This window comes from Cetorhinus maximus, chromosome 17 (assembly GCF_964194155.1).
Source record: "Cetorhinus maximus chromosome 17, sCetMax3.hap1.1, whole genome shotgun sequence".
Taxonomy (NCBI): Eukaryota; Metazoa; Chordata; class Chondrichthyes; order Lamniformes; family Cetorhinidae; genus Cetorhinus; species Cetorhinus maximus.
The window spans coordinates 18,561,663-18,584,618 of NC_135895.1; the positions used below are offsets into that span (position 1 = coordinate 18,561,663).

The 22,956-nt window shown below is 39.6% G+C and overlaps 1 protein-coding gene across 1 annotated transcript in view; it reads right to left on the reverse strand.

The window, feature by feature from the left end:
* Positions 1-22,956, reverse strand: part of evi5b (ecotropic viral integration site 5b) — a 186,473-nt gene that overhangs the window by 37,737 nt on the left and 125,780 nt on the right. Inside the window, exons 16-18 of the mRNA XM_078561899.1 lie at positions 11,588-11,746; positions 9,054-9,200; positions 1,081-1,176 (exon numbers count right to left, since the gene is read on the reverse strand). Of these exons, the coding sequence (XP_078418025.1) occupies positions 1,081-1,176; positions 9,054-9,200; positions 11,588-11,746 (402 nt within the window). The remainder of the gene's footprint in view (positions 1-1,080; positions 1,177-9,053; positions 9,201-11,587; positions 11,747-22,956) is intronic.

A 22,956-nucleotide genomic window follows, 5' to 3' on the forward strand; every position in this document is an offset into this window, starting at 1 on the left:
TTGTTTTTACGCTAATGACACTATCCAATTTCGCCACCTGGTGCCGGTTATCAATTAGACATTTACCAGCAGCTCAGGAAAAATGTAGATTGAACTGTTGATCTAATACATGGCATATAAATTCAGTACAGCCTTAACTCAAGAACCAGATTGTTTCCCCTTCTCCCAGAAACCATCATACAAATTGTGTTGTACACTGAATTTACAGCCTATCTGGTGTGAACCTAGGATGGAGTAGGTTTAAGGCTTTAAAACTTTTCTTTAAGCAATCTCCTAGTGACAAATGGGGATTTAATTCCCAGACTTTGCAAGGGTAATAAAATGGGGGATAATGAGTTAATGTGTTGTATCAATCCCGGTTTTTAGTTTCTTACATTTATTTTTTATGAGACCCAAGCTTCTCAAGCCTCTGGTACATCAACACAGCATGTCATCAGAATTGTGTCTACTTTAGGGCACAAAGAAAATTTAGACTGCTATTTATATGCTGCTTTAAATTCAGAAGAGTTTTAAGAAGTGCACAGTATTTAGTTTTGTGGCACTTAAAGCCAGTCTTTCAGGTGTACTCCTCAGTCTGGATGCTATTTACAACACCGAGCCTGGGCTCACCTAGCCTCTGGGGCCCCTCGCGTTTGGCACTGTCTGTACCCCACCTCTCCAGGTCCCCGATTGCATCCAATGGTTCAGTAGGTAAACCACCTGGTGTCACACACAGTACAAATTGCTGGTACAAATGCTTCTCTGTGCTGATTTAACCAAGGCAGCAGTAGACACTCTGTAGTTAGTCTCAGTATTCCTAAGCTGGGGAAAGAAAAACAGAACCCTTGTTCTGGATCACAATTCAGTTGAAAAGACCCCACTTGTGATTGTCAACTGAAGACAGAATTGAGCTCAGTTTTTCTGTTCGAGCATGGTCAAATAACCTGTCAACAACGGTCAGGCTCACATGTTGAGCCAACTGGGTGAAGTATCAGAAAATTCCTGAAACCCATAGAACTGCAACTCAGTGCTTCAGAATAAGTAAATGGGGAAGAAGAAACGGAGAAGAATTTCATCAATGCTAACTTTTATATTAAATACCTGTATCTCTAGATCAGCAATTTTCTGTTGTAGTTCAACCACGGCTGCTATGCTATCTGCTTCTCGAAGTCTCAGTGCCATCACATCTTCTTTATTCTAAAATGAAATTGACTTCATCACTTGCGATATTAATAACATACCTGTACTCAAAAATACAGATGATTAGAGATTTATTTGATTAAAAATGTTAAAACCATTCATTTTTAATAGAACTGCACTGAGAATAAAGAAAGATGACATCTCATTGTTTAACCATGCATTCTGAAGAGTGCATGCATGTGCGAGAGAGCATGTGTGCATGTAAGATTTTTGAAATTTATCCACTTTAAATAACTTTGAAAAGCAACCAAGAAGAACTTGTCTGCATCTGAGAAATATTCCAGCTAAGCTTTGCTAAACTCCAGGATGCCCAATTTCTACTTCAATTGATGCACTTGAAAGTGTTGTGGGACATTTCACAACTTTAAAAGCTCTATATTAATATAAATTGCTGTGGTTTGATGGAATAGGTCAAGAGAAATTAACATTCTTGAAAAGGAGTTGAACTTATATTTTACAAATATTGCAATTCTCACTAAATTCATGGCCAATGCTCTTTATAAGGTGTAAAGATCTTGTTATCCTATCCTGTACTGCTGGTCAATATTTTTAGAATGATAATTTACAAGACTATTTTTATTAATTTGTGGGATGTGAGCAGCACTGGCAAGACCAGCGTTTATTGCCCAACCCTAATTGCCTCAGGTAGGTGGTAGTGAGCTGCTTTCTTGAATCTCTGCAGTCCCTGTGTAGGGACATCCATAATGTTGTTATGGAGGGAGTTCTTGCGTTTTGACCCAGAGACAGTGAAGGAACAATGATGTAGTTCCAAGTCAGGATGGCGTGTGACTGTGGGCCAATTAATGAACATGCTCAAGGTCAATGAATAAAGTACACCCAAACTGCATAAAATGCTGACCCACACTACATTTTAATATTAATCACTAAAATATCCAATTTCTAAAACTTTGAATGAGAATAGATGCGTAACACATTTGATGCAATCAGCCTGAGAACATCAATTTTTTCCTCAAAAATAAACCACAGGAAAGAAGCAACACTGCTTGTTAGCACATACGAAATACTCTAACTTTTAGGAAACTAGCACACTGCTTGCTAAGGCTTCTGTGGTCCTCATAGGTGACTATGTGTAGCCCGCAATGAATTTAGACATCAGGAAATCAGAGAGGCTTGCAGTTGTTACATCTGAATAATTGCAATTTCTGAGATCGGTTTTATAACCACTACAAGGCTTTTTAGCCATAGCGAAATTTACATTTAGTTAACACTCTTCCATATTGACAAGTTTTCAGTTGCAAAAACAAGTTATTCACCTTGAAGAAAATATTATGTTGTGGGTGCAGATGCTGCTTTTAACTATAGTTGAATTTACTGGAACACACTGGTATTAATGTACACAGTTATTGCAAACTGAAGAAACCCAAGAGGATTGACCAAGATATATGCAACAGTACTGAAATGCAGCACTCAATTTTTGTCAAAAGGAGAAGCTTTACATGTTGCAATTTGCAATCTGCTCTGCTCTTACGATTTAGTATCGGCTTCTGATGTGGTTTTCATGAAAGGATTGTTATTTTAAAGCTACTGTAATACATTTAATAAAAATAAAATCTGAACTGCATGTGCAAGTCTTTTTAGACAAACTCCATTTGTAAACAAAATTTATCATGAATGTTATGAAGTTAGGGATGGGTGCAACAGCAAAAGAAATCTGTAATAGCTGTACATTTTCTTGCACAAGTAATTTGTGTAATACCTAGGCTTGATTACAAAACAAAACCCTCGCTTTTCACTCAAACAGGAAATGTAAAGGTTGCCAAAAAGATTATTTGAATTTTTTTGTCAAAAGTATATCATCTGACAAAAATGCATTACTTGATTACGGAAATGTTAAGACAGTGCGGAAATTTCTACACAAACTGACCGTTTATCAGCTGATACATGTCACACAGACAACAAAATCTGCTGTATTTCTCATGTACATCATCTGGTTTTGACAACATCAGTACCTAATCCTGATAGGTCAACTAATGGGGTATTGGACATCCTATTTATCCTGCAAGACTGGCTAACGTGAATAATGGCTTAAATCCCCACTAGGCCCCCAGTCCACCCAACATTCTCTCTGCTGCTCTTTTCATCCTCACACTATGCTCGCATTTAATTTTTCGCCACAAACATACATTTTCATTTCATTTATGATACATAAAATAGAATGACACACAACATTTCATAAATCATGAGAAAATATCTGAGTTAGATGCAATAATTATACATAATCTTCAGTTATATTCAATTTTTTGACTTCAAAATGAAAATCTAGAATGTTTTGAGAAACAACTGAGTAACATAATTCAGTAAGTGACAAAGAGAAAGGAAATCAAAGCATGGGACGGAAGAATGAGCAAGGCGAGTTGGACAGAAATATTGCACATTTTAATAGATAAAGCACACCTTAATACACAATTTCAATATCCTCTAAATACGAGACAAAACCTTATTCCCAGGATATCGTGACTTTCATCATTATGAGAATATATCTCATTATAAGAATATATCTGTTTGCTACTATTGACTGTTCTGGCTTGTGCTCAAAAGTAAAATCAAAATACCAGGAAATATACTAAAACTAAATTAAATTACGAGTCTTCGTAAGAACATAAGAAATGAGAGCTGGAGTGGACAAGTTGGTCCTTCAATCCTGTTCTGCCATTCTGGTCTTTCACCTGAACTTCAACTTCCTGTATTATTCTCATCCCTGAACTCCCTTAGTACACAAAAATCTATTGACCTCTGTCTTCAACATACTCAATGACTGAGTATCCATAGGTCTCTGAGTTGAGAATTCCAAAGGTTTGCCATCTTTTGAATGAAAGATTATTCACTGCCACCCACTTGACTTTACCATCCTACATGGTCTTACTGGTGCCACTGTATTAATCCCAGATAAAGCCAGCTCTGATCGCTTCCTTGCAGAACTATGCATCTATATCCCCCTTCCTCGCCCAAACTCTACCTCCTCCTGTATCCAGTGTGGGAACAAACAAGTAATCGTCCAATTCACTTACATCTGCACTTTCAAAATCCCAGCTGTCTAGCCTTTGGCACACCATTCACTACAACATTTTCACCCTCACCTTCGATGCCCTAGTTGCTAGTAAATCCATTACTCTTTCTCACCTTGGCTATTCACCTGGTGCAACTCTTACATAAGAACATAAAAATTAGGAACAGGAGCACACTATTCGGCCCCTTGAGCTTGCTCTGCCATTCAATAAGATCATGGCTGATCTCCTTGTGTTTCGATTTCCACATTGCCATCTAACCCCGATAACCTTTGATTCCCTTGCCTAACAAGAATCTATACACCTCTGCCTTAAAAATATTGAATGACCCAGCCTCCACCGCTTCCTGAGACAGAGTTCCAAAGTCGCAAAACACTCAAATTTTTTCCCTCATCTGTCCTAAAAGGGCAACCACTTATTTTAAAACAGTGCCCTCTGGTTCTGGACTAACCCACAAGGGGAAACATCCTTTCAACATCCACCTTGTCAAGGCCGTTCAGGATCTTGTACACTTCGATCAAATCACCCCTCACTCTTCTAAACTCCAGTGGAAACAAGCCCAGTCTGTCCAACTTTTCCTCATAAGACAACCCACTCAATCTAGTAAACCTCCTCTGAACCGCCTCCAATCCTTCCTTAAATAAGGAGACCAAAATTGCACACAGTATTCGAGATGCGGTCTTACCAATGCCCTGTATAACTGAAGCACAACATCCTTACTTTTATGTTCAATCCCTCTCGTAATAAATGATAGCATTCCATTAGCCTTCTTAATTATTTGCTGTACCTGCATACTAACTTTTTGTGGCTCACGTACTAGAACACCTAGATCCCTCTGCACCTCAGAATTATGCAGCCGTTCTCCATTTAATACTCTTCTTTTTTGATCTTCTTGCCAAAGTGAAAACTTCACATTTTCCCACATTAAATTCCATTTGCCAGATCTTTGCCCATTCACTCAACTTATCTATATCCATCTGCAAACTCATGTCCTCTTCACAACATAGAATAATAACTTCTGCTCCTTTAAGTCCAAGGTCACAGACTTGAAAGAATATGGTAGACTACTATTTTAGTTATTCACTACAGATCTAGCTGGATCACTATCTGCTCCATTCCGCTAAAACTGCCCATTATTCCAGGATCTTCCAGGAATCAAAAGATAAACCCCGGCTTCTTTCCACGAACTACGAACTGTCTTCTTAAACCCCTCTCCCCTCCACCCTCACCTCCAAAAATAATTGCATGGAACTGACAAACTTCTTTGTCACTAAGATCAAGACTATCGGACCAGCTGCTTCTGCTGTTTCCTTCCCTTTCATTAGCCCACCTGAGTAAAGTTCCTCTGAATCCCCGCCGAACCCTAGCCCTGAACTCGCAAATTTCTCTAGTTTCTCTCCCATTTCCCCTCATGACCTCTGAGCTCATCTTGTCCATGGGCTGACCTCCTGCTCTCTCAACCGTGTTCCCACTAACCCTGCTGACCACACAATTTTCCCTTCCTGTTTCTCATGTTAGCCTATATTGTTAACTGTTCTGTCTTCAGGTATTGTCCATCACACCTCTAAATCTGCCATCACCACCCCCTCCTCAAAAATCCAATCCTTGTCACCACTGTCCTTGCAACTACTGCCCCATTTCCAAACACCCTTTTCTCTCCAAAGTCCTTCATGTTGTCACCTCCTAACTCCATTCCCATCTTTCCTGGGCCTCCATATTTGAATCCCTCCAATCAGGTTTCTGCCCCTGTCACAGCACCAAAGCAGCTCTTAAAGTCTTAAATGCCACCCTATTTGACTGTGACAAAGGTAAACTACCCCTCCTTGTCCTGTCAGTAGTTTTTGACACAGTGGCCATACCATCACCTCCAGGCCATCTCAGCTGTCGTTCAACTGGATGGGACCGCTCTCACCTAGTTCCATTCTTATCTAATCATAGGCAAAGTATTGATTCTCTTTGTACCCCAACACCAATTACCTCTGGTGTCCTCCAAGAATCTATCTTTACCCACCTCCTATTTCTTTTCATGTTGCTCTTTGTCAACAATACCCAAAATCAAAGCATTAGTTTTCACATGTACGCTAACAACACCCAGCCCTGCTTCACCACCAACATCTCTTGATTCCTGCACCATTGCTAAATTTTCAGACTTATCCCACATCTAGTATTGGATGAGCTGAAATTCTTTCCAATTAAATATTATGAAGACTGAAGTCATTGTCTCCAGCCCCCACTCCAAATTACCTTTCCCTGGCAACTGTCTGAGACTAAATCAGTTGTTCACAACCTTGGTATCATATATGACCCCGAAGTGAGCTTCTGCCCACATTTTCGTGCCATCACTAAGACTGCTTATTTCCGCTTCCATAACATTACCCGACTTCCCCCAATTCAACTTGTGCTACTCAAACCTTATTCATGCCATTCTTAACTCTAGACTTGACTATCCTGTCCTAATTCACACCATTCCATTCACCTATTATCCTTTTACTTGCTGACCTACAGTCACTCCTGGTCAAGCATCCTTGTTTTCAAATCCCTCACTGGTCTTGCCCCACTCTAGCTTTTGCAAACTCCTCCAGCTCCACAACCATCCATTATGCCTACTCTCATCTAATTTTGGCCTTGAACATTGCTGTTTTAAATCACTTCACCATTGGTGGCTGTGCCTTCAGCTGCCTAGACCCTAAGCTCTGAAATTCTCTCGATACACCTCTCTGCCCCTCTACCTCACTTTCAGACACTTACTGTCGCTTGCCATTTCAACACTCCACCCTGCTCTCATGCCCACATGTCTGTCCTTGGCCTGCTGCATTGTTCCAGTGAAGCTCAACGCAAACTGGAGGAACAGCACCTCATCTTCCGACTAGGCAATTTACAGCCTTCCAGACTGAATATTGAGTTCAACAATTTTAGATCATGAACTCTCTCCTCCTTTCCGATCCCCCTTTTTTCTAATAATTTATATAGATTTTTCTTTTCCCACCTATTTCCATTATTTTTAATGTATTTCCATCCATTGTTTTATCTCTACCTTTTAGCCTATTTCGATCCCTTCCCCCCACCCCACCCCCACTAGTGCTATCTGTACCTTGCTCGTCCTGCTTTCTACCCTTAATGTCACCTATTAGCACATTCCTTAGATAATATCACCACCTTCAACACCTCTTTGTCTATGACATCTTTTGGCTATCTCCACCTATCACTGGCCCTCTATCCAGCTCTACCTGTCCCACCCCCACTTAAACCAGCTTATATTTCACCTCTTTTCTATTTTTCCTTAGTTCTGTTGAAGAGTCATACGGACTCAAAACGTTAACTGTGTTCCTCTCCGCAGATGCTGTCAGACCTGCTGAGTTTTTCCAGGTATTTTCATTTTTGTTTTGGATTTCCAGCATCCGCAGTTTTTTGCTTTTAACTTAAAACTTACCTGGCATTTTAGTGGGATGGTGAAAAAGGCATATGGGGCACTTGCCTTTATCAATCGAGGCATAGATTACAAAAGTAGGGAGATCATGTTGGAGTTGTATAGAACCTTGGTGAGGCCACAGCTGGAGTACTGTGTGCAGTTCTGGTCGCCACATTATAGGAAGGATGTGATTGCACTGGAGGGGGTGCAGAGGAGATTCACCAGGATGTTGCCTGGGATGAAACATTTCAGTTATGAAGAGAGGTTGGAAAGATTTGGGTTGTTTTCGTTGGAGCAGAGAAGACTGAGGGGCGACCTGATCAAGGTGTACAAGATTATGAGGGGCATGGACAGGGTGGATAGGGAGCAGCTGTTCCCCTTAGTTGAAGGGTCAGTCATGAGGGGACATAAGTTCAAGGTGAGGGGGGATGTGAGGAAAACCTTTTTTACTCAGAGGGTGGTGACGGTCTGGAATGCATTGCCTGGGAGGGTGGTGGAGGCGGGTTGCCTCACATCCTTTAAAAAGTACCTGGATGAGCACTTGACATGTCATAACATTCAAGGATATGGGCCAAGTGCTGGTAAATGGGATTAGGTAGGCAGGTCAGATGTTTCTCACGTGTCGGTGCAGACTTGATGGGCCGAAGGGCCTCTTCTGCACTGTGATTCTGTAGCAACCAACCGAAAGGGAGCCAGTTTATCCCTCCTCACCTGGGAGCATAACAATTTGGGGTAACTCGCTCGGGTTCATAACAAATTGGGGGAACCTCACCCGGGGACCTGTCGTAACAATAATTAGATAAATCATTTTGAATGAATTTCTGTACAATCATGCACACTTGTTTACATTTGAATTTTTAAAAAATTTGCTCTTACAATGAGAGTAAAACTGTCACGACAATATTTACTGCCCATCGTTGGTTGCCCTGAGGTGGAGACGATGGATCTTTAAAGTTAAGACACTTTGAGAAGCCATAAACAGTCAATCATGTAACGGAGAGTCTGGAGTCATGCACAAGCCTGGCCGGGTAGAGGCAACGGGTTCCTTTCCCTGAAGGACATCAGTGATCCAGTTTGGCTTTTATGACAATCCATCAAACCTCTTATTTTTTTTCTGGTGTTCGCTTACAAATTCCCAGATATATTGAATTCAACCACAATTTAACACAGTGGGAAGTGAACTCACATTAATGTCTGATTCATACCATTTTTTAGTATGTCCTTTCTTTTAAAGGGCTATTAGGAGCGTGACTTTCTCAAATAAAACACCAAGCTTGATTATGATATCTTATCAAACACCTTGAAATGTTCACTGTTTCAAACTCAAATTTACGTAGAACTTTGTAGATAAATTGCACTCAAAACAGTTGGTTGGCATAAATTTTTCCACCCATGATTATTTGATATATGGTATATACGACATACTTCATATAGCCTACCTTGCAGTCCAACTCAGCTATTTTCCGTTTAGATTCATTTAACTGAGTGAGTAGTCCCTTATTCTGGGCTGTGAGATATTGCACCTTCTCACATAGGCCATTGCACTCCTTCTCTGCTCGACATAGCTGGTTACTGCTGATTTGGTTCTGATATTTTGATAAGTTAACAGATAAATAAAACAAGAGTTAGAAACTGTAACTTCAAATTCACATCATCAACTTTTCTAATAGCAATGTAATAGCAATAATAATTCCCCTTCCTCATGTTTTCCAAACATGGAGAATTAAATTTTCTGGAAGATTGTTGTTGACATTTCTGAAGCCATCTACATTCCCTTTCCCCCACGTACATCATTTAGCTATGCTGCCTGTTCGCAATCCTTCATCTGAGAGAAATACATATTTGTAACTGCTGTCAATGGCACTGTTGAAGCCAATGACCTGGATTTGGCATTCAGTGGTGAAAGAACGGCACTCACTGTTTACCTCAAAAAAAAGGATCCCCACAATGTTTTAGCTGACTCTAGAGCACAGATTTCCTCTTTTTCTGTCATCAGTTTGAATTCAGTGCCCTCAACAGGGAATCTGTGGCGCCTGTGAACAGGGCAAGCAGCAGGGAGGCTGAGCAAACAATCAGATTGATGAATCTTCTCAGTCAGTAAAGCAGGAAATAAAAAAGGGAAATATAAAGTACATTTAAATAATTGTACAGAAGGCAAAATAAAGATTGGGGCATTCACACTGGATTAAGTGAAAAACTTAAATAGAAAAACAAACTTAAAATATTTTAATATGTATTTCTGCAACATTAATTTGAAGGAATGAGACCCCATATTTTTAAAATTAATTTTTCATGGTTCAAGGGAATGCTCAGCAGTAATTATGACTTACTACACCTTTAAAAACTTTTACACCTGATTCAGCAAGATTTAAGGTTTTCAGTGATCTTTAGTGCGACCAATGTGTAGTTAATTCATGTTCACACCTTAACAGTGATTTGAGTGCAGATTAAATTGGCAAAGGCTGCAAAATTCCCTGTGAAGGAGTAGAATATCCCCAACAGCAACTTTTCTGGGTTTCCTTGCTTAAGTGCACAAATGCGCATGACACATGCTGTTGCCAGTTTTACCCAGCAATAATGATGATCTCACCATTATTCGAGCAGCCAAATCTAGACCAATGTGAACTGTACTTTACATGACAGATAGTGCTCCATCAATGGTTCTTCAAGAATTCTCGTGTTTTTTTTTACAAAAAGTCATTTTCTTGCCCCATCTCAAGGCAGGTAGGTAGATGGTCCATTTGAAAGCATATGCTAGTGCAGCCATCTCCATGGGCAAAATACCCTGCTGAAACCAACTTCCGATCAACTTGCAGAACCTCTGCCATTTCGCATATAGAAGACTTCTGATCTACAAATCTTTTGTCCAATCATTCAAATTGTATATTCAATCCAATAAGAAAGCTCTGCTGGACAAATATAGTGTTCATGAATAGTTACTTTAAAATACTCAAAAAGTCTGTTTGAATTACTTCTTGCTATTACAGCTCTTTTGGTCCTCGGTCTGTTTCAATCGTGTTAAACAAGAGCGAGGTAAAATAGTGGACCCTGTATCAAACTGTATCCCATGATAACAATAGTAATTTGATTAGAAGTAATTTACTCAAACACTGGTCAACTGAACTATAAGTCTTTAGACTGCTCAGCATGCTTTGTGTAAATGCTTTTTTACGTTGTGGTACACATTAAATGTTGAATTAATGTTGCTTAACGTATCATAATGAAATGAACAAATTATACACTTATCCAAATAGGGATGTTTCCTGAACTGTCTGCATAAACAGAACCCAATCATAAACTTATTAAATGAGCATCAAGTTACTAAATTGACTGATACAGGAGTATTTTTTTAAATTCTGGCATGCTTCAGAACCTCCATTTTCAGTTTATATTACAAAAAAGTACCTTTCAGGTGCTTGTGTCAAGCTGCACTGTAAGACACTTGCAAATGCAAGGCAAAGTTCAACAGTATTTCCTGTGAGTCTAAAGTAACTCATACAGAATGTTAACAATGACTAGAGACATCTGTAAAGGCTGGCAGGAAGCAACTGCACATTATCATATTTTTGCAGCAAGAACACCTAAAGTGATCACCTAACCCAACAATTAGACTCATCTCAAATCTCTGTGAAACTTGAAGGTATTTCCTCTAATGTAACATGCAGTTCAGTGGCACAGTGAACTATAATCACGAGCTGAAGTGTTGGAATCATGAAACTCGAGTCCAAACTCAATTTCCATAATGGCAACTTCTCAATCTTGGTTCGACAGCTAGGGTAAGGATAAACAGGCAGAAGGAACAGGAAACAAGTCATGGTCTTGCACATCTCAGTCAGTGAGTCACCTCTCGTGGCATCACCCGAGGATGGAAAATAACAAAATTGGAAAAAATTACAGAAAAAATTTTTACTGAAGGTAAAACTGTATGGCAAACTCTACTTCAGGAAAAAATGCCAGTAGCAGCTGTTTATACCTGTGTTTCAAGTTCCAACATCCGTTGCTTTACTTCTTTCAGCTCAGCCTGCGTTTCAGCTCCTCTGAGGCGCACCGTCATCAGCTCATCCTGGAGCTCATTTACAGCATTCCTCCGTGGCGAGTCTTTCCACCTGCCAGTAGTTCTAGCCAGATGACGCTAGAGAATATTTGAGAATTGGAGTAAATTTCCATTATTCTTTTGTGGATACACGTATCAATTTAAGTGAAGTTTACAGCATTTTACAACTGAAGAAGAAATTCTTTTGGTACATATTAATCTATCAATTCAGAAAGGTCCTAAAGCCCTCCTGCCTCAAATTGTAGCATACAATTGCTTGATATATATATATATATATATTATATATAATTCCATTTGATGTAGTTTTCCAGATTTTTAATTTTATATGTATATAAAATTGTTTCTCAGATGCCTCCTTTTAATACTAAAAGTCCAAGTTTTCTTCAATCTTCCCTCAGACACTCCTCCCCACTGCGGACTGGTGTGACCTCACCACTGAGACTAGTGCGTGTAAATTTTAAATCTTAGATTGATAAATACCAAAGGTATTGAGGGATATGGGACAAAGGCAGGTATAAGGAGTTAGATCGCAGGTCAGCTAGAATGTAATTGAATTGCAGAACAGTTTTAAGGGGATACATGGCCTATCCTTGTTCCTAATCTCTTCACTGTTGGTTGTACTAGGATAGATCATTTGTGACTGACCAGGATTAGTCAGTACTCAGGGTGTGGTTTGATCAGAGCACTACATGGCAGTTTGGTAGGACTTTCTCGGACTTTCATTCTTTTGTTTGAACCACAAAGTTCAACATCCTATTAAATTTATTAAATACTTCTCATTGGTTGGATACCAAGTAGCTCACTTACTAAGATGCTTAGGCTTCTCTGAACTACATAAGATATTAATTTTTAGAAATATTAATTTGTAGATGACCTTTTGAATGAATAATGGCAGGATACTTTCTTTCCGTGAGAAAGGGAACAGAATTATGCAGTGCAGAATTTGAAAATTACAACTATATCTCAAACTGCCCATCAGTTCATAATCTTATCTTTGGATGAAACCATAAGCCAACCAAACAAACTTAAGTTGCTTACAAAAGCACCTTAAATTAACTGACTGCCTCAAGATCACTATATACCATCACTACCTCTCAATACAAATGTTGTTATTGACTTGATAGTTTGTTTGGCTTGGCAGCAAATCTCATGATATGACAGTTTTTCTTAAGAATTCTTTGATAAAAATCAATTTTTTCCAGAATATTTAATACCCAATGTTTCAACTTTAGACATTTATATTTTCCCATTATTTCAATATTTGTCAATCAAATTGCAGTTCTTCTGAATTGTCATCCATGTGCAATTTATCAGATATGCAACCTTAAAAGAAAGTACATCTGGGAACTCAATGTAATGTTTTAGAAAGTATAAACTAGGTCAAATAACAATACATGCTATTTCTTAATCTATCACTTCTCCTAATGGCTCAGTTGTTAAAGGCGCTACTTGGTCCCATAGTATGCAATTTAGGCCAGAATGTCCTGGGGTTAGTCAGCTAATCTCAGCTGGATAAAAACAAGGTGCTGACGTGGTCCTTAGTGCCCTTGGTCTAGGGAGGGGCAAAAAGAAGTCAGAGATCCCAGTCTTAATTTCCACCCTGTGAGCCCTGATGGAAAGTGTTCGAGAGTTGATCTTGGGTTGCAAAAGATTTGGGTTTAACTGTGATGTCTTCCATCACTAACTAATCTGTCAACATTCAGTTGTATATGCAGAACAGTCATTTAGACAAGGTACCTGGCAAGCCATATGCCAAGCAAGGGATGTGCCTTCAGAAAAGGGAGAAACTTCCAAAAAATAATTTTAGGCTATTCTTTCTTCTTCATTTCATATAGTGCATGTTTCCAACATTTTACCTGGTTATATTTCAATGGTTATGTAAAATATTTGAACTAATTTACCAGTACTTAACACATGTTTTTTTTAATTCATTCATGGGATGTGGGCATCACTATTTTAATGCAAAGAGCATATCAGAAGTTCCAGTTCTTATGATAAAAGCAAAAAACTGCGGATGCTGGAAATCCAAAACAAAAATAAAAATACCTGGAAAAACTCAGCAGGTTTGACAGCATCTGCGGAGAGGAACACAGTTAACGTTTCGAGTCTGTATGACTCTTCAACAGAACTAAGGAAAAATAGAAGAGAGGTGAAATATAAGCTGGTTTAAGGGGGAGTGGGACAAGTAAAGCTGGGTAGAGGGCCAGTGATTGATGGGAGATAGCCAAAAGATGTCATAGACAAAAGGACAAAGAGGTGTTGAAGGTATTATCTAAGGAATGTGCTAATAAGTGACATTAAGGGTAGAAAGCAGGACGAGCAAGGTACAGATAGCCCTAGTGGGGATGGGGGGAAGGGATCGAAATAGGCTAAAAGGTAGAGATAAAACAATGGATGGAAATACATTTAAAAATAATGGAAATAGTGGTGTCCGCAAGCATGACCCAGACCTCCCTTTCGCTTGCCATTTCAACACTCCACCCTGCTCTCATGCCCACATGTTCGTCCTTGGCCTGCTGCAACGTTCCAGTGAAGCTCAACACAAACTGGAGGAACAGCACCTCATCTTCCGACTAGGCACTTTACAGCCTTCCGGACTGAATATTGAGTTCAACAATTTTAGATCATGAACTCTCTCCTCCATCCCCAACCCCTTTCCAATCCCCCTTTTTTTCCCAAAAATTTATATATTTTTCTTTTCCCACCTATTTCCATTATTTTTAAATGTATTTCCATCCATTGTTTTATCTCTACCTTTTAGCCTATTTCGATCCCTTCCCCCCACCCCACCCCCACTAGGGCTAGCTGTATTGCTCGTCCTGCTTTCTACCCTTAATGTCACCTATTAGCACATTCCTTAGATAATATCACCACCTTCAACACCTCTTTGTCCTTCTGTCCATCTCCACCTATCACTGGCCCTCTATCCAGCCTTACTTGTCCCACCCTCCCTTAAACCAGCTTATATTTCACCTCTTTTCTATTTTTCCTTAGTTCTGTTGAAGAGTCATACGGACTCGAAACGTTAACTGTGTTCCTCTCTGCAGATGAGGAGAGTTTTTCCAGGTATTTTTATTTTTGTTCCAGTTCTTATGCCTGGGAGTTCCTGAAGTAGTCATATACCCCAGCATCTTCATCTGAAAAATGTAGGATATTCCACTTGCAGTGGAGAGGGGTAAAAGGAAAGTTCTCTCTGATCTGCATGTGATGTGTCAGTTTTAACTGACATCAAAACTAGAGCTGGGTCCAATTTGATTACTACAGGCAGTGTCAAAGACATTAATAATGTTACTTCAGCAACAATTGCAAACTTTCAAAAGCTGCAGCTAATGCTTTCCAAAACCTATGTATGCGCACATTGGTCACTAATGTATGATAAATGTATAATAAAATACTGATAAATTGTACATAATCATATCCTTTATGTTATTAGCTAATTAGCACGATGGCAGTCTGGTTTACTAGAATAATAAAAAATCCATCAGTTTGGTCTGTTATCTCTTAAACACCAAACACTATTTTTTCTTTTATTGTCACTAAGACCCATTATGCAGCCTATGAAGCAGATATCAAAGCTTAAGGGCCAAATTTTATGAAGCGCACAAAGATTACTTTGATTTTCAGTTTTAGCTACTTGGTAATTCAGTTTACAGTTATTACGATGTATGGCAGTATTAAATCCTCAGTTAACCAAACAGTATCCTCACTGCCACCTACTGAACCAAAAATGCAATAGCATTAAAGATGTGAGAATTGATGAACTCTTCAACTTTCATTCTTAAACATAAAGTAGCTAACTGAAACTATAACCAACACAGGCACAGATAAAATCCCCCATTACTCTTGTTGGGGACTTCAAAAATCACAAGTTCTCATCGAAACGGAGCATCATAAAATGAGTTCATTTCTTAAAAGTAATGGAGTTTGCATACTGTCAGTCATTCCATTCTATTATATTTGTTTTTGGGACATGGGCAAGGTGGTGTTTATTGCCTATCATAACTTTACCAGTGAGTATTAAGGGTCACCCAGGTTGCGTGGGACCGGAGTTACGTGCAACTCCTTTCAAACCGCACCTGGTCAGCCAAAGATTCCACCTCCTATATATGTTGAAGGAGACACTCTGGGATATGTTGAGCACTTCCCATACCTTGGTAGCCACCCCTCTCAAAAGGCTGCCACTGACTAGGAGATCCAGGTCACTAGATCAGCTGCGCCAGCTTAGCCTTCTACAAACTACAGCAATGGGTGCTTGACAACAAAGATCTCAAAAAGTCAAAAGCCCTAGTGTACAGAGCAGAGCCCTGCACAGAGAAATTCCATCAACAATCCTCCGGATTCAATGGGAGGGCCGTCAAAAAGCAGCTTGTGTCCTTCATGAAGTCAGCTCCACATCATTCAGGCAAAACTCCTACAAAATCAACTCTGATAGCCGAAACCATCGCCCCCACTAGGTCCTTGTTTCTTAACTCTCAAATGGCCAACATTCCAGGGTAGGGCGAAGAAAATGCTTCAACTACACACCGAACCTCTGCCTGAAGCACAGCAGCAAAAAGACATTAATGACTGGGACGAGCTTGCTTGCAACTAATCGTTCAGAATGGCGACAAATTGTCCATCAAACTTCAAGCCACAATGTCTTAATGATGAAACAGAGTGGCGGCAGAGAAAAGAAAAGGAAGCAAATTCTGCACTCTGGGTCCCATTACCACATGAGATGTCCTGCCCCATGTACCCAAAAATATAGAGGTCAAGGACCGGCCTGTTCAGTCACATGAACACCCATGGCTGACTCTCATGACCCTGAGTAGATGTCATCCTTGAATTGAGGGGCAGTCATCACTGTTGATGACAAAAATGCAGCAGCCATGGTCAACTTTTCTGGTGACAGTTTGAATTTGTTTAAATTTAGTTTCATAATTTTGTGGTGGGGTTTAACTCCAGCCTTCAGTTGATGCAGCACCATAACCAACCAGGCTACAAAATGATTCGTTAGATGGTTTTCTAAAAGAAATATTTTTATATACAAAAATGCAACCCTCCCATTTTTCATTGCTCCTGGAGGAACCAGCTGCCTTGCCTGTGGCTTGAGGCCGAGTATGAAAATAAATGTTGAGAGATACAGGGCTCTGGGCCGAGCACTAATCAGTTGAGCAGAAGCAAGCAGCTCGAAGCTTCCCAACTCCAACTGGGTTAAGCTCCAGTAATACACATGTGCACACTTGGGAAACCCTAGCCCTGATTGTCAATTTGCACTAAAGCTTCTTGGATATCATCAGGATGTTTTTATAATGTTACGGACAGGAGGGGGTTAATTTAAACAGCACTAATTTCTCCTCTCTGTATGGCTCTGCAAACAGGCCTCCTTTGTATTCGTATAGTGAAAGAATGATAGAGAAAAGATTTACAGTGCAGAGACCACAGAGAAAAGAAATACAGTTTCACGTGGGTTCCAGAGTCCAGAATTAAAGTCCAAAGAGGAATTCCGTCTTGGAGGTCGGTGAGCTGAAAACTGATGCTAAATAATTCAATTTTCCTGGTGGTGTTGACATGCAGAGATGAATCAGTCTTGTAGGCAATGGTACTGAACTTCCAGCAGAAGTAATGTAGATGGGGCCAGGGGTCTAATCTGGGCCAGAGCTCCTTGTCTGTGAGGCTGCTAGTCAGATGATAAAAAGGTAGGCAGACTTGGGAGTCCAGCAAGGCAATATTATTGGTTCCACAAGCCTGAGACCCATGTCACATGACTCCCACCTCTTCACGCTGTCTTTGACGAAGGACATGTATCCCTCGTCTGGGTCCCCGAGATTGTTAACTGTCTCAACCATTAAGAATTGAAATCAAGGTTGTGGGGCCCTTTGTCTTACCAGACAAGCAGACTAGCCTGGCTAGCCTGGGATATGAAAATGCAAATAGCGTTTGTATAGCTCGATTTGAATTTAGTCTGGGCAGCCCATGGAAGGTCGTTAGTGGTTCAGGGATAACTAAGAGAGTTTCTCTGATACTGCCAGGTAGCTTATTTTGTTCAGGGTCACAGACAGACAAAGATTCAGCCATTTTCGGTCTTTGGTTCAAAATCTTTAGAGATAGCAATGAGCATATCTCTAGATATTTTAAGAAAAATATACAGAGTGAGGTCTTAGTCCCTAACAATAAAGAATGTGCATATACTCCATACCAGAAAAGCAGATAGTCCATCTACATGGATTTCTTACAAGGTTGATTTGGAAACTCAAAATACAGTGATAGAGTCTGCGCAAGTCAAACATCATGATCAAAAAAGATGTCTCCTCAGCAAGTCTTAGCAGGCTGTACAATCAGGCAAACATCTTCCATGTGCCCAAACTCATCGTAACCTGACACTTACATATTCACACTTTCTAGCAGGGTTTACAATACAGTGATCAGGAATGAGAACTTGAACCAATTTGTCCCTTTACTAGCATTTCAACTGCGACTCCAGGTGAAATCAGCTAATGCAGAAGAGAAAGAGAATTCAACCTAAAGCTATATGGCTTGTATGCCTTAAATTAGGCAGTACCTTCATTCTTCAAACTACTCGAACTGTTTTCAAAATGATTTATTTGTGAATAGGTAACTTGATCGAAGGCATCAATTAAAATGCTCAAAACAAATTTCCAAACATTCCTTGTTTCCTCCATCTTGTAATTGGTTAAATCCTATCATAGTCCTAAATAGGATATGAACAACAAAGAACAAAGAAAAGTACAGCACAGGAACAGGTTCTTAGGCCCTCCAAGCCTGCGCCAATCATATTGCCTGTCAAACTAAAACATTTTGCACTTCCGGGGTCCATATCCCTCTATTCCCATCCTATTCATGTATTTGTCAAGCTACCTCTTAAACACCACTATCGTACCTGCTTCCACCACCACCTCTGGCAGCGAATTCCAGACACTCACTAGCCTCTGTGTAAAAAACTTGCCCCGCACATCTCCTCTAAAGTTTTCTCCTCTCACCTTAAATCTATGTCCCCTTGTAATTGAGTCTTCCACCCTGGGAAAAAGTTTCTGACTATCTACTCTGTCCATGCCACTCATAATTTTGTAAACTTCTATCAAGTCGCCCCTCAATCTCCGTCGCTCTAGTGAGAACAATCCGAGTTTCTCCAACCTCTCCTCGTAGCTAATAACCTCCAGACCAGGCAGCATCCTGGTAAACCTCCTCTGCACCCTCTCCAATGGCTCCATATCCTTCTGGTAATGTGGCGACCAGAATTGCATGCAATATTCCAAGTATGGCCTAACCAAGGTTCTATACAACTGCAACATGACTTCCCAGCTTTTATACTCAATACCCCTGCCGATGAAGGCAAGCATGCCATATGCCTTCCTGACTACCTTATCCACCTGCCTTGCCACTTTCAGTGACCTGTGGACCTGTACACCCAGATCCCTCTGCCTGTCGATGCACTTAAGGGTTCTGCCATTTACTGTATAATTCCTGCCTGTATTAGACCTTCCAAAATGCATTACCTCACGTAAGTTTAAGATGATTCCGTCCTTCACCAAAGTATGCTTTGTAAATATGTTACAGAGCTCTCCCATGTCTTAACACTAGTATTAACTGCCCCTATGGAACAGAAATCTGGATGGCAACTCTAGTTGTGCAAAAATCCAAATATCTTATTTTTCACTGAATTTTATACATGCCTTTTTTTTTGCCAGCTATTCACATTCAGGTCATTTTCTTCACCCTCTTCCTTGTTCTGATAAAGTATCCCTACTGAAAACATTAAGCAGTCTTCTTTTAGATGATAGACTTCCAATGTATCTCCAACATTAACAGTTGTTTTTTTTTCTTTTTGCCAATTTAGGATTAACAGGTTGAAATTTGAAGATAATTTTAAAGTCTAGAAATGCTGCACCCAAGCTGGCATAGTGGGACAGGAACTAAATTTACTCTGCATATTGTCTACTAATTCAATGGGTTCTCTTCTTTTTGCCTAAATCACACGAGTGACATTTCAAATGTACTTGGTGGTAAGCCTCTTATGGGATGACCTAAAAAGGTGCAATATCAATGTAAATTCATTCCTTTTTTTTTGTTATGAATTTCCTGATGCTTGCTCCTGCTAGCAACATTCAGCATTGCAGAGTTTTGTTCAGTTGGGGAGCTAGAATGCTTTGGTTATTCAACAGTGCCAGTCAGACAATAGCAATTTATTCCTACTCTTGGAACGGAACACTTCACTTCCATTTGTACCCCATCCAACAAGCTGCAGAAAACTGATGACTCGCCCTAGGAATATTTGAGTCATAGGGGCAGGCATCTTTCAGAATTTACCTTCAAACAACATGGTGCTTGTTCCCTTGTTTTTTTTTAGTCTATCCTAATACTGTTAAAACATCTTTCTTAGCTACTGTTACAAATTCTATTATCTGAATCTAGCAATCTTGTCCAAGTAAGGTAACTTAGTGAACCTAAAATCATCATGCAATTGACACAAATCCTGCACTTAAAATTTCTCAACTTTCAAACATAGCATTGGCTGCAAATTAAATTCTGGATCAGCGATCTGTGCTCCGCACCAAATTCACAAACTTCCTTTTGAATCTGCAATTTATTATTTCATTCTTAAAATGTACAAAATCTAAAATGCTCAAGTTTTATGTGTATAACTGTGCTACTGACAGTGTCCTGTTTCTTCAACGCAACTTAGGGATGGGTAATATAGTTTAATTTTTTTTAAATGGTGTAGTGACACAAGCAGTAAAATAGTATGACATTTGGTATGGATTCCACAAGGGGGTGCAGTTATTTTCAGTTCAGTAGAGAGCGGTATGCACTGCATAGCTACTGAACTTCACCTACTGGAGATTTTAAATTAAAACATCAGGATAAGCCTCTTGTTAAATCTGTAACCAACTATTTTATTGCAACTGTACACAACTACTTTGAAAAAATTTGGTAAATCAAAAATGGATGAAGAGCTTTATGGAGTCATTATGCATGATTAACGAACACCTAGGATAACATGCTTTAGTCTTATAAACTTCATTTATCATTCAGCAAAAAAAGCCACCTGATGTTTGAATAAATTTTTCTATAATGCAAAAAAATGACAAATTTAAAATTAACAACATGCAAAGTTATAATACACTTAATTCACTTGAAGTTTTGAGGATACACTATGTTTCATTAGCACTGTACAGTGAAAGAAAATACACTAAAGTGCTCAAGGACATCAAAGGGAAAGGTTTCTTTAAATAAAATTATTGGGATAACATTGGGAGTACTTAACCAGAGATCCTGAGTTTAGTGTCTTTCCTCAATAAACCACTCAATCATTTACAATGGTATCCAAATTACAGCTGACAGAACATATATGTGGAACATGAGCTCTGGCAATCTGATCAGGGAACATGGCAAATTGTATAAATATTGTTCAGTCCCATTTTCCCTTACATTTCTTACATGCTGATTTGCCTTAAATGAATCCTATAGAAAATTATATGCCTAATACCATTGACTTATCAGTGAATAGGTGTTTAATGATTATGCCAACATCTTACAGTTTCCACATTTAGAATGTTTGCAAATTATAGGAATATGAGGTGCTCCATATAGTTCCAGAGTATGTGATTCCTCCCAAAGAAAAAGAACATTGGATACCAGATTCATGACATTTATGCAACAACATCAGTGGGGTTTGGGGCAAAGGCTAAGAATTAGGTGTAAAATGCTATTATAGCCTTCATGTGACATTATAGTAGATCAACTCCCAAATAAGTAACAGAAAATGCTGGAAATACTCAGCTGGTCTCGCAGCACCTGTAGAGAAAGAAAAACAAAGTTAACATTTCAGGTATGTGACCTTTCATTTGTTTCTCTCTCCAGAGCTGGAGTATTTCCCACATTTTTTGTTTTTATTTCAGATTTCTAGCATCTGCAGTATTTTGCTTTTGTTCCATAAATAAATAATTTGTCCACAGAATATGCACCATATGCCAGCTGCTGGGATGCAGCTTTGTTTAATTTGGCTGCCCCTTTAAACCTGCTGTTCAAGGACAATTGGGGATGGGCAATAAATGCTGGCCTAGCCAGCGACCCCCACATCCCATAAATGAATTAAATAAATGCTCCCTGCAGGGATGTTTAAAGAGATGCAACCCTAGATTTTTTAGAGGTTGATTACGGACAGCTTTTCTAAAGATAGGCAGCTTTAGGCCAGATACCAATGCCAGAAAACCAAGGAGGAAATGAGTGTCATTCTCTCCTTTTTTGAAAAAAACTATTTGATACTTAGAAATGTAGCATCTACAGTGTGAAAGTCCAGAAAAACACAAGATTGTCATATAACTTTATTAAAAATTTCATTAATGAGAAAGCATGTTGGAACCCCACTACAGTACACCATGCAGAGTTGGGATGCAAATTCACACATCTAACCTCCAAACAGTTTTTAATTCATTCTTGCTACATTGGGAAATGCCAAGCAGTAGCCAGGTAATTTCTATGATGAAAAAATCAAAGATGCATCCATTGCATTATGCTTGTGCACCTCCTAGTGGCTGACCCTAAAGCAGCATTAGTTTATTTTTAACAAAAACAAAAACAGAATTACCTGGAAAAACTCAGCAGGTCTGGCAGCATCGGCGGAGAAGAAAAGAGTTGACGTTTCGAGTCCTCATGACCCTTCAGCAGAACTGAGTAAAGTTAGGAGAGGAGTGAAATATAAGCTGGTTTAAGGTGGGGGGGTGGGGGGGGGGGTGGAGAGAGAGAGAGAGAGAGAGAGAGAGAGAGAAGTTGGGGGGTGGGGGGGTGGTGGTTGTAGGGACAAGCAAGCAGTGATAGGAGCAGATAATCAAAAGATGTCACAGACAAAAGGAACAAAGAGGTGTTGAAGGTGGTGATATTATCTAAGAGAATGTGCTAATTAAGAATGGATGGCAGGACACTCAAGGTACAGCTCTAGTGGGGGTGGGGTGGAAAGACTGACAGAGTATTACAGTTATAGATTTAAAAATAATGGAAATAGGTGGGAAAAGAAAAATCTATATAAATTATTGGAACAAAAGGGAGGGGGAAGAAACGGAAAGGGGGTGGGGATGGGGGAGGGAGTTTAAGATCTAAAATTGTTGAATTCAATATTCAGTCCGGAAGGCTGTAAAGTGCCTAGTCGGAAGATGAGGTGTTGTTCCTCCAGTTTGCGTTGGGTTTCACTGGAACAATGCAGCAAGCCAAGGACAGACATGTGGGCAAGGAGCAGGGTGGAGTGTTAAAATGGCAAGCGACAGGGAGGTTTGGGTCTTTCTTGCGGACAG